Below are 12,318 nucleotides of genomic sequence, written 5' to 3'. Positions count from 1 at the left end.
TTGTGGTCTGTTTTAATGCAGAAAAAGCAGGCAGCAATTACTTTCTCTAAGCTAAAGATGCTTGCAATGAGTTGCACGAGTGGATGCAAACCCTGGATTCTGCCCTTTACGCATCCTCCTCCCACCCCCGACCACCCTCCTCCAACTCCACACAGCACATAAGATGTAGTTTTTCATTCACTGAAACAAACATTGACGCTGAACACAATCCAGGCAGCGATTACGTTTGTCAGCGCAATCATGAAAGCAAATTAGTTGGATATAAACGTTATTTCTGGGAGGTGTAAATGAAGGCAGACAGATCTGCTGAGGTGCTAAGGCAACCGTCTTTAGCAGCGCTCGGGCTCTGAACAAATACATTTCAGGATTAGAGCAGGGTGACATACCACACATGACAAAAATTGATATGGACATTCACCGTATCATCAGTCAACCTAATTTTGCTCACGATGATGTTGTTCAAGAAGCACTGTTCCCCAGAAAAATACCCTGTCTTCCTCTGCTCATCCGCCTCTGTCTTGCCTTGCCTTTGGTCTAAGCAACATGATGAGGTATAAAGCTAATGCGTCACAGTTTTTCAGCTATTTTGACACATTTGGGGATACAATTTGTGAGCTCCGGCACAGCCTGCAAACGTCTGCACGAGGTAAAGCTCAAAAGTGATACAGCAGACGGTCTCTATATCCATGCCCGCGACGGTACATGCACAGTAAGATTTGATGTAAAAACTTTCGACAGAGTAACAAATTGTGCAACTTGTAGTGGCTGATAGTTACAGCTAAATGTAAAGAGGAGCACAAGAGCTTGTTCTCTTACCAGCGGCTGCGCTAAAGCAAAGACGAGGCCAGAAGGTTTGACAAACAGTTGCTCCACAATTCAATTACAAAGCTATCACAGCCAGAAGAAAATAATCTTTAAGAAAAATATAATGGAGAGTTCGTGCCTGAACAGAGCTCAAGTTACAAGCAAGTGGCCACAGGGAAAGAAAAAAATGGCTGTGCTCTATGAAGACAGCTATATGAAGGTTTGTAAATGTAAAGAGCTTGAAATTTTAATGTTTGTAGGCTTCAAGAGATTGCAATCAGAAGAGGACAAATCACAACATGACCCCACATTATATACTTTCACACTGCAGGTTAGCAACTGCAATACAAGCAAACAGCAGCGAGGATTCATTACAGCCAGTCTCTGACAATATTTTATCCTGTCCTGGGAACACTGCACTCTACCAGTGTTACCAGGTAAAAGGCATAAGCCACACTCACTTTCAGAGTCAAATTAATGCTGACAGTTTTATTGGGCAAGAATAAATTAGATCATCTGAGCTTTATATGAAAATTCAGAATGGAGGAGCAAGCAGCAAAAAGTTAAGCGTAATCACCCCAGAAGCTGAAGCAACCTCATGATATTAAGATTCATCATGAAAAACAGTGAAGCTAAATAATCATATCTAATGCCGGCTATGATCCACGTGCAACTGCAGCTTCTGTTCCTGTATAACTCACGTCACGTGTTCAGGAGATTAATTCCCTGAACTTGCAAGACAAGTTGTGTGGCGGATCAAAGGTTTGCTGATAAATGTTATCGTAAACGGCAGATGTTATAGGATGAACACAGAGACTTGTCCTATCATAGACTGACTCTCCGTCTGCGAAACTTCACCAAGACCTGCTCCTGTGACTGGAGATTGATGTCTTCATGATTTTTCGGTGATAGGAAATGCAGGGATGCTGTCCCGGGGGAAGAAAGTCTCTCTGTGGCTCATATGGAGGAAGTCAGCATGCATAAAAGGAAATAATCTGTTGTCATAAGATGCATAGCCCACACAATCCTCCCTCACTCCCATCTGCACAGCTTCAGCCCATCCAGAGTGACGTCAATGTGCAGATTAGAGCTTTTTCCCTCTCCTATCCCTTCTCTTCCCTTTTTTCACGCCTAATCTCGACTTTTCATGAAACCTCTGCGATGCTGCATTCACTGCCTGGAAGATGCGGCTTTGAATAGCTAAATAACGGGAGAATCAAGCTAAAAAGAGTGATTTGGGATATTTACAGCGACTACACAGTGAGAGTATAGCCAAGTGCGAAAGGGGGTTTAAAATTAAAACATTAGTATTTCAGCCTGCTGAAGAATTGTTGTTTGTTTTACAGAATGGGTGAAAGTAATCTGCCATAGCAAATATACTCTCCATATAATTCCAATTAAATGAAAAGGTTGATTTCTATGGGTTTCTCATTAAAGTGACACATTGTGACCCTGTTCTTTTGTCCTCATTTAGCTTACATGAACTTCACAATCCTGCCTGTGCCTGCCCTCACCAATCTTATCCCAAATCTGGTATATTTTCTTGCTAATGCAAGTCTTGCTGTCCCCTCCATGTGTCTTTAGGACGCAACCTTGATATACTGTGTATATCTGAGTATGCTAACACAGAAAAACACAAGGACAGCAAGTGTCTTTCCAAACTGAGGTCACAGCGACGGTGAATAATTCCACTTGCTCAGGTTCTCTGAAAACACTCCTCGCTAGCAAAAAGGGAGCAAACTGCAAAGAATCAGAACGTCTGTGGATGAAAAATCATCTGTGCACAGCAGTGTTACTCCTGGAAGCTTAAGCCCCCTGTGATGAAGCATGAATGCAGAGATAAGTGTCATGTATATTACACAAGGCACTTCTCAAAGTCTTTAAATAAGGAGGCTAATGTTGGGACACAGTGGCAGAGCAATTGTTATTGCTCAGCAGCCATGTTTGAACACGATAAGCAAAATCACATAATCCACATTAGCATGTAGGAAACAGTGAGGGGAGAGAAGTGCTGATAAAACCTGTCAAGAAATCCCTGCTTATTCCGGCTGCTAATTTCAGACAAACAAGGTTCAGATATCAAAATTTCAGCCATGGAAAAAAATAGCATTTACAGATAAGATCTCTGGCGAGGGAGCACAACTCCACCATCTGACAAAACTGTTTGCTAACCGTCGATCACAAACAGGAACGTTACATGTTCTCGCTGTAGCCCGTCATGGGAGACCTCTCTGAGCAAAGCCTCTCTACTCTTTTTTTTTCCTATCTCTGCACACCACCAGCTGCTGAGGGAATCAGAGTTGCTTCAAACTCCCACGCAAGCCAGAGACATCAGCAAGCCAGCTTACATCTGCGTATGAAGGACTTCAGGGGTAGAAAGGAAAGTTACTGTGCTGTTTGAACTTCCTTGCCCGGAGCATTTAGTTGTCTCTCCTAATCATAGGCTTTATCATTGATCATTTGGAGCATCGCCGCTCGAGAATGCAAATGTATTTCAGCCATATGTGGCGAAGGAAAAAACATGTTTTCAGGACATCTTCCTTGATTCTCCCCCTCACCACTTTGCGTGCAAGAGGCTGTTGTGGTGGCAGTGGGGGAGGACAGATTTGTCACGATCGCTCCAGATTCTGTTGCATTATTTGCATTGTGGGAGACGTATAGCCTGTGGCTGAACTCTTGGGTTCGAGGCTCGGAGGCAACAAGTCCCAACATGTCTGCAACCCCCCATATGGGGACGCTAGCTGTTAATAAAATATGCTAATGGGTTTCCAATGACTGCTTCACTGCAAACAAAACCCTTTAGCTCATCCGAAATGTCAGAGAGATGACTGGGTTTCACACATTTACCTGAAAAGCAGATAGTTGGCATGTATGCTAATGTCGAGGATACGTTATTCTCTCACATGTGGCTTATCACTGTCTCAGACATTTCAGGGTGTCACGCTATTGGGATGGATGCCTTTGAAGAAACTAAAAGCCAGAATTTCTTTCAAGATCAACACCGGTACCTCGATGTGAAAAGCAAATGAATGCATGCTTGAGGAGTGTAAAACCATTTCAGGCCTGCTGTTGGAAAATTTGTAGCATTAAGTGTCTGAGTTTTGTTTAAAAAAAAAAAAAAAAAAGCATACCAAGCTGATTTAGCACCACTGTGAAACAGCACACTGTGATTTTCACATAAAAGATTGAAACCAATGTTAAAGGATTAGCTCACCCATTGAGATCTCCACCAGAGACTTCTATCAACGCGACGGTGGAGGCGAATGGAACTCAATGCTCAAAGCATTTCATTTGGAAAACTCAACAATACCAGGAAACCAGGGGGTGGTCAGTCGTGATAACTGGCCCTCACTGTGGACACTGTAGACCTTGTTTAGCGCACATTAGGAAGAAGGGGGCGCTGATTTGTTGGTTATGTTAAATTCTAGTTAAGCAGAGAGTTTGTTTCTTGTTAATTAGCTGTGTCCTCTTTTGGTTTTAATTGTTTTTTGATTTATCAGCACTCGCAGGCCCATTTTCCTTTAGAGTTGCCTCAGGTTTTTGTTTGTAAATATCATTTTTCTTTACCTTTATAATAAATAACTTTGCTTTAACCAATTCCAACTGGTTTATGTTGCTTGCCTTTTTCCACCATGAGCTAGGGGTTGTAACATTTAGATATTGTCTTCATTTGGCGTCAAATATTACCTGCAGCTGGAAAATTCTCTTTCTATGGGGGAAATTAAGCTGCTGTTCAGTTGTTTAATGTAATTTCGGGACTAGAAACTGAATCCCACATCCAAATTCCAAGTTTCAGCAAACGTCACCAAATAAACCATTGCCAGATATTTTTTGATTGGGTGCACTGACCCTTAAAAGACATGGTTAATCTAAATCCAGTGTGAATTGATCTGTCATCTCTTGGTTTCTGTCAAATATATATCAGCTTTTTTTTAGTAAGTATGTGTCAAACTCCCTCTTTTCCTGATTTGGTGCAACTAGCTAACCCTGCTTGCTGGATAGCAGGCTGATATCATGGGTCAGACGTGTGCGTTTACTTTTCCAAAAGAGCGTGGTTGTGCTCCAATTTGTTAATTTCTCCCCTGTTGTCCTGCTCCTAATCTAACAGCCCAGGTGAGGGAGGTGGAAGCGAACAGTCTTCTGCAGCAGCTCCGTATTGCTTTGCATCCCGTGATCCATACCCACTTTTGGATGATCCAATCAAATCAAGTTTTAATCAAATCCTTCTCGTAATTATAGCTCACCAACATATTACATTTCACTTGGAGAGAGGCCATAAAACAGAAGCTAAAGATGCTCTTTACTCACAGAAGTTAAAGCTCTTCTACTTCCCATAATCAGATTAATAAAGTCCAGATATTCACTGAAGTCCTGCAGGGACTGCGTGACACCATAAAGACCTTTTATGGTCATTTTGATTTTTTTTTTTTTTTTTTTTTCAGTGAAAGCCATTTAATTTTTAGCACAGTGGTCTGCATGCACAAAGCTGGCTGAAGCCCTTCAACAAAAGCTGTCATTTCTGGGTCGCCAACCTGTTTCAAGTCTTAATATGGCTCTTTCATAACATTAAATGGAATTTCAAGTTACAAAAGATATAGACTAAAAGGTGAGCATAACAAAAATTATACTTTGATTGAGGATGATCACTGAACGGGACAATTGGCACACATTATGTGGCTGCGCTACAGGAAAGTCCTGGTTTCTGAATGTTGTTTTTTCTCCTTCAGTGAAGCTGTTACGCGCAGTCCAGCCACCTTTGTGTGGTTTTGCTGCCCTGATGTCACTTCTGTCAGCTAGCGTAAGAGGTCAACCAGAGAGCCGCTCTGTGTCGCTGTGCCACTGGGTCCATGTGAGCTGCACTTGCTACATTTTCCTCATTATTTGAACTCACTGTTGCATCAGAGATATCAATATATTCTTAATAGAGTTTTAAGACAAATGAGATCCTATCAGCTGCAGAGGATGGTGCTTATTAAATTACAGTCTATCTCAAAAGTGCTGCACATTGGGTGCAGGTTGGTCCGAGGGAATCAAAAATAATCAAGAAATGAGTCGCGAGCAATAAATCAATACGTAAGTCAAAGTGCTGAATTGTGCTTTTACACAATCTCCAGTGTAAGAAAAAGAGGGTATGTAGATGTAAACAGTGAGAATGACTGACGAACAACAGCAGAACAAAACAATGAAGACAGCTCCTAATCTGAGTATAATCATTTTATATAACTGCTGAAAGCTGCAGTGCTGATGCAAAGCCTGATGATTGTTAGATAGTGGCATAACCACAGCCCATTTTCCAGCCAATATCTCTTCTCACTTCCTGTGAGTCAAGACCAGCCATCAGTGGCAGACAGTCACAGTGCACCGGAAACCATCAGATCAAACAGAGATGCAGTGCCTGTTAAATCTGTCAACACCGCTATGATCCGCGATCTGCAGCGCCCCACCTCCGGTGCTGTGGCGTGAGGCAGCATGGTTTTCTTAGATGCTTTGTTCAGTAGGTGGAACCAAACAGGGTTAAAATAAACAAGTGCTGAAAGAATTTATTACATGAAATGCTGTTTTTTACCTATAGCAGATTCAAACAACAGCTCCACTCAGTCTACTACAGGGATGTCTAGTTGATTGACAGCCTATAATTTAACAGCCACCTGTAGCTGTAATATCACTCATATATTTCTATACTGACTCTGCTTTTTTAACTGCAGTAGCTAAAACAGCCACAGCAGTGTATTGGTCGGTGATGTTGTCCATAATACTCAGTATCCCTTTGACCTTTGGCACAGTCAACATGAGTCCATGAGCGTTGATTATTTTACTCCTTATCCCTGTAATATACTGACCAGACTCTACTGGTAGCAAATCACTAGAGCTCGCCTGTCCCATTTCCTGATCTACATAAAATCAGAGCGCCTTGTACTTTACCGCATTGCTCTTTGAACTCACGTCCAGCTGTTCAGACCTGAACCTAAAGCAGTGCCCACTGGCCGTTTGTGTTCAGCCAAAGACATGCGCATAAAAATATTTTCTTGTATTCACTGCAGCTCCACCTGGGAGAAGACTGAAACAAGACATAGAAATACGAGCATCATGGGAAAGACATAAGTGATTGCATTGGATAGCAAAGTGTCACTTGCTGTGAGAGTAAACAAGCAGAGGTATTATTCGTTTTCAGGAAAAGCATTATTCATAAGAATTATGCAGAAGGACATATCTAAAATTCCATGTAAGACTGCTGTAAAAAGTGAAAGGGAAATGAGATACAGACTTTGATTTCGAGGGAAGGCTGATCTTAGAAAATGGTCTAGGCCAGAGGACGAATGAGTGAAAATACCAAGCTAACTGCTCTTCCCACAGAAAAAGCATAAAAAAAGCTGCAATTTTCTGTAATTTAAATCTGAATTCTGAATAGTCTTATCTAGTCCTTAATCTCTTCGAGACATCTCTGAAGCCCAACGAGGCAATCCCTTCTTCTCTAAATGATATTATAATGCAGGCGGCAATACCACCTTATGCTAACTGATTATGTTTCTTGTTTCTTCGGGGGGTGGTGGTGATCTGCAAAGACTAAAAACATTGCATTAAGCGACCCTATACACCACTCTAATGTGAAAACACACACATTTCACATTCACCAAAATCACAAATGGCACTGCAGAGGAAAGCTGAAAGACCCAGAAGAACACCGAAGAACACTCGTTGCCCAATTAAACTCTAGAGGGTTGGGTATATTAATTTCTCCCCAACAAGAAGCAATAAATCACAACTTAACCCTGAACTATAAACTATCTCTCGAACAGCTGCAAGTGATCTCAGAGCGGCAATGATGATTGGTTAGTCTAGAAGAAGCTGGACCAATAAATCATCTGCCTCGCACATTTTCTGATCTACTTCAGTATCAAGACATCAGGTCACCACCATTGTCAAAGCTAAGTGCCTCATGTTTAATTTAGCGGTAGCACCTTACTGTAAAGCTGTGAACGTGTGATGTTACTGCTGCAGCTTAGAAATCAACACCCCTGTAACCTCTGCAAACAAAAATGCACAGCTTTTATCTTACGTTACATCGAAGTGACACACTACGGCAAACTAAGGGCGGCAGGCGACTTGAAGGGGCATGAGGGACAATGCCGTCCCTCTTGTTAACCCGCCGTCCTCACTCTCCAACCTCTAGTAGCAGAGAGAGTGCGGGGGCGGAGGGCTTGTTTAGCTGAATATGTCCGTCTAGTCTGTCTGACTCATTGATCCTTTATCTGATTGAGGTTGTGCATGTCAGAATCTATGGCGCTGACCGCGGCTCTGAAATATCAGTCACCTGACTGTGCTTTTTTATTGATAAATCCATGGCGCTGTCCGCGGTGCTGAAGTAGCAGATGGGTTTGAAATTGCGCATTTTTCTCTCAGTCCCTCTCTTCTGTCAGTTCTGTCTTGGATCAATAATACTGTCTAAAATACACACTATGAACACTCCATTTAATTAATGTATCATAGCCTATTTGCTGTCACCTCGTGATCAAAGTGACAAGTAGTAATGTGTAGTCATGGAAGAGCGAGAGGATCATAGAGGTGCAATGCTGCCTCTAATATTCCAATAATATGTCTGTGATTATTCAGCAGCATTCAGTATTCACTGATGAAGCCATCTCTGCAACAAAATAAGATTAGGCTTAACCCTAACCATGGAGTCATGTTAAAAATGAACACATCACCGACTGACTAAAGGACTTTCCACGCTTCCTTTGACCTCGTTAATACTTCTCTAGTTAAAAGCAATAGTTTTAACCATTGGGAAATATGCTAATTAGCCTTTTGGTTCAAATAAAGGCTACAGCCAGCAGACAGTTAGCTTAGTTTAGCATAAAGATTGGAAACAGCTCATCTGGCTCTGTCCTAAGGCGATGAAAACCGCCAACCAGCATCTCCAAAGCTCACCAATTAACGTTATGTCTCGTTTGCTTAACAAAAACCAATGTTGGAAATGACAAGCTGTAGTTTTATGGGGGGTTGTGTGCCAGGCTAATTCTTTGCTAGGAGCTGAAGTGTGTTTCCTAAAGTCTTGTTGTCACCTTAAGGTTGCCAAGCAACCTGGAAACAGGCTGGCACATAACCCCATGTAAAACTGCAACTTATCCTTTTTACACAAACGAGATGTAATGTGTCGATTCACCATGTTTCCACCTCCTCTTCCTCCAGTCTTTACTGCTAAGCTAAGTGTGTGCTGGCTGTAGCTTCATGTTTACCTGACAGATACCATAGGAGAGTGGTATCGACCTGCTCCTTCAACTCTTGGCAAGAAAGCAAATAAGTGTATTTCACAAAATGTTGAACAATTTATTTAACCAACGGGAATGGTCTTCCTGAGCTTCTTTGCAATGTTAGATGCCTCTAAAGTTCACAGTATGACATAATTCTTGTCAGCTCAGGAGCCAATGCTGCTGAGATCTCTTCGATTGGACTTGATTTCTCTATAAATATTTGAGCTACAGGGTCTGATCGCTCCTCATAGTGTGTCTGCACTGACTGGTGCAAAAGTCAGTCAGGTGCAACAGGTGCGCTGGAGGCTGAAGACACAGCTACATGTTGTGAACACGTAGTCCAAGTGTACACATTTAGTATGTTATGCAGAACACCATTTTATATTTGTTGGCATTTACACTGAATGTCTGGGGAAAGGCGCTTACCCATACTCTACCCCATGTGCATGCGTAATATGTAGCATAGCCTGCTGTTCAAGCATAACTGTGACATGCTCAACAGGCACACATAAATCCTGAACGACTAAATTTCACTGGCTGAGGCTAGTTTGCAGGCGCAGATGCATTAAGCAGGGAGCTGTGCCGAAGTTTCTAAAAGAAGAACACATCTGGCAGAAGGGCGACAGGCTGCTAGTTAACAGAGCACCTGAAAGAGTTTCACTCCGAAATGAGACAGCGAACGTATCATCCCTCCACTTTTTTTAGCGGCATGAAAGAAACTGTTGGGGGAAATAAAAATGTATGACATTTGAAGATAGAGATGAGAGTGGAATCGCTGACCACAGGCCTCGTCTGTGGGGAACGAAATCTATCTTAAGACGCTGGAGCACACATGGAAACAGAGAAACCTTGATGCTGTTAAAACACGCACGCACACACAGAGGAAAATTGTACACTAGAAGCTGATGCGATATCCTGAAGACAGCAGACATCAGTTTCTATAAAGAGCACCACTTGGGAGGGAAAAAAAACAGACGAAGGTGAAACTGTGGGGTGTAGCTGCAGTTTAAATGTGTTTTGTTGCAACAGTAGAAACAACAAACATGCAGGCTGACTGCTAGTCACTACAGCTGACATCCTGTCGATTGACCGCTCAAATTCCACCTTCCTTTGTTTACATGCCGATCAATGTTAACTCTGACATGGAAAATCTCACTTGAGTGTACTTAAGCAATGAAACCAAAGCAATCTAACACTTGAAATGTTTACATTACTGAGGCAGTCCTATGTGCCTTGCATGGTGCAGAGCTTGCGAGGAGTGCAGCATCATCTGAGCAAGACAGACCCAGCGGCATTTTATCATTTAACATTATGTTGAGCACAGCTGACATAATGATTTCCTATATGGGTCAGCGAAGGTCAGAAACACTTCAAAACAACAAAACCCTCGGCTAACAGCACAGGTTAACAGGTTAGTTCATGAGGCACGCTGCTCTGATCTTCTAGCTAGGAGTCAATTCTCCTCTGAAGTCCTTCAAACACTACAGTGTTACCACCACTGCACTCAGTGAGCCCAACTCCAGCAGAATGAAAAGGAGCCTCACTCTTTCCTCTGGAAGGGAAGCAACTGATTGCAATGCAGTCCTGTAGTGCGAGCTATTGATATGACAGCATGTACAAAACAACATGCATATGACCACAGACATATATGACAGGACAGGAAATATCCCAGCAGTGCGGGAACATGCTTAAATTACTGCCAGCAGGTCCTTATCTGTCGCAAATATTTGAATACTGGCTTCTCCTAAATTGCAGTATGACACCCCCAGTGCCATCATTGCTTCCTCCCAAAAAAAAAGAGAGAATACAACCCTGCAGAAACCAGCCAAATGATTCTTTAGGATACACACATATTATTTCACATCCGACGGCGCTTTCACGAAAAATGATCAATGTTGTGTTTCCATCCTCCAACATCCAAACACGTCAAAGCAGGATGGAGAGAAAACACGCGACAGCGATGCCACCGCTGTGCAGAGCAGCTCGCGCTGAAAGCAGACACGTATGAGGTGTGTGTGTGTGTGTGTGTGTGGAGGGGGGGAGTAGAAGACGCACTTTAATGTTTTTCAAGGCAGCAACTTTAATATCTGTTGAGCCCAGGCGCTACCTGGTGTGCAAAAGCCACGATGACCAGACCGCCGAGGAGTGCGCCTCGGCATGCGTTAGTTGTGCGGTGCTCAGAAGTAGGTGCCGTCATGCGTGCTGCTCGTAATAGTGCAGAGGAATTAAGACTTAATACATAACCAGGCCTCCTGCCACCCCTCTTTTTTTTGCATTTCCTTTTCCGACACCGCCACTGAATCCGACCATTATTCATTGATTTCCCTTCTCCCGCGACTTGCTCGCCACCGAGGGGGGAAAGTTGGCAAGAATGGCACCGATCGCCTCCATCCGGCTGTTCTGTTAATTGGCCAGTGAGTATTTCACTGTCACGTATGAATCACTCAACTCATTAACACTTGGGCTATTGTTAGACCCCCGATCATGGGTCGCAGGGCTGCGCGAGAGGTTCCGACTGTGTGAAAATAACATGACTGGGATGGGGGGGGTCAGACTTACCGACGGCGAAATCCAGTAGATCCGCGCACAAGAGCAAGCACAACGAGAAGACGGTCATCTTTCCCTTATTTTGCAATAAATCCCAAACTCCATTTGCGTTTACATGCTCTCCGGGTTTCGGCTGTGTAATCCCCGCCATTCCAGAGGTATGCGATTGAAAGGTGCCCCCAAACTACTCATGATGCAGCTCAAGTCTAAGTGGAGAAATCGGAGAAGTTGACAATGAATACGGCATTCAGAGCGGCGAAAATCGAGCATCAGATCAAAAAACAAAAAATAAAAAAATAAAAAATATGAGTCACTGGCTGCGATTATAGAACAAGCGGAGTGTTGTTTTTTCCCTCTCTCTCCTCCCAGTTTAAACAATAGGGAGCTGCGGTGAGGCGCGGAGCGGAGAGATAGGCTGTGGAAAAAACGGAGGTTTGGATGAAAATGTGCTCCTCTCTCTCTCTCTCTCTCTCTCTCTCTCTCTCCCCCCCCTCCCGCCCTCCAGACAGACGCACAGTCATTCCTGATCACTCGCTCTTTTATTTCACACAATTTTCCTTAATCCTACCCTGGATTCAGACCACTCTAATTCTGTCCATTAAGCCGATTTATTTCTGTCGGATTTTTTCTTTCCTTGTTTAAAAAAACAAAACAAAAAACGTGTTTTAAAGATCCTTATGCTGCGGTGTATGATACAGGTTAGCCTATATTATAA

General features: G+C 42.9%; 1 protein-coding gene across 2 annotated transcripts in view; it reads right to left on the bottom strand.

The window, feature by feature from the left end:
• Nucleotides 1–12,088, bottom strand: part of igsf21a (immunoglobin superfamily, member 21a) — a 181,453-nt gene extending 169,365 nt beyond the window's left edge. Inside the window, exon 1 of one of the 2 annotated variants that reach the window (XM_070958331.1) lies at nt 11,616–12,088. In XM_070958331.1, coding sequence (XP_070814432.1) covers nt 11,616–11,754 — 139 coding nt within the window. In that variant the 5' untranslated portion in view covers nt 11,755–12,088. The remainder of the gene's footprint in view (nt 1–11,615) is intronic. The other variant, XM_070958330.1, reaches the window with a different exon arrangement.
• Between the last annotated feature and the right edge of the window lie 230 nt (nt 12,089–12,318).

This window comes from Chaetodon trifascialis, chromosome 3 (assembly GCF_039877785.1).
Source record: "Chaetodon trifascialis isolate fChaTrf1 chromosome 3, fChaTrf1.hap1, whole genome shotgun sequence".
Lineage (NCBI taxonomy): Eukaryota > Metazoa > Chordata > Actinopteri > Chaetodontiformes > Chaetodontidae > Chaetodon > Chaetodon trifascialis.
The sequence above is the reverse complement of the archived record's forward strand: the minus strand, read 5'-3'. Positions and strand labels throughout refer to the sequence as shown.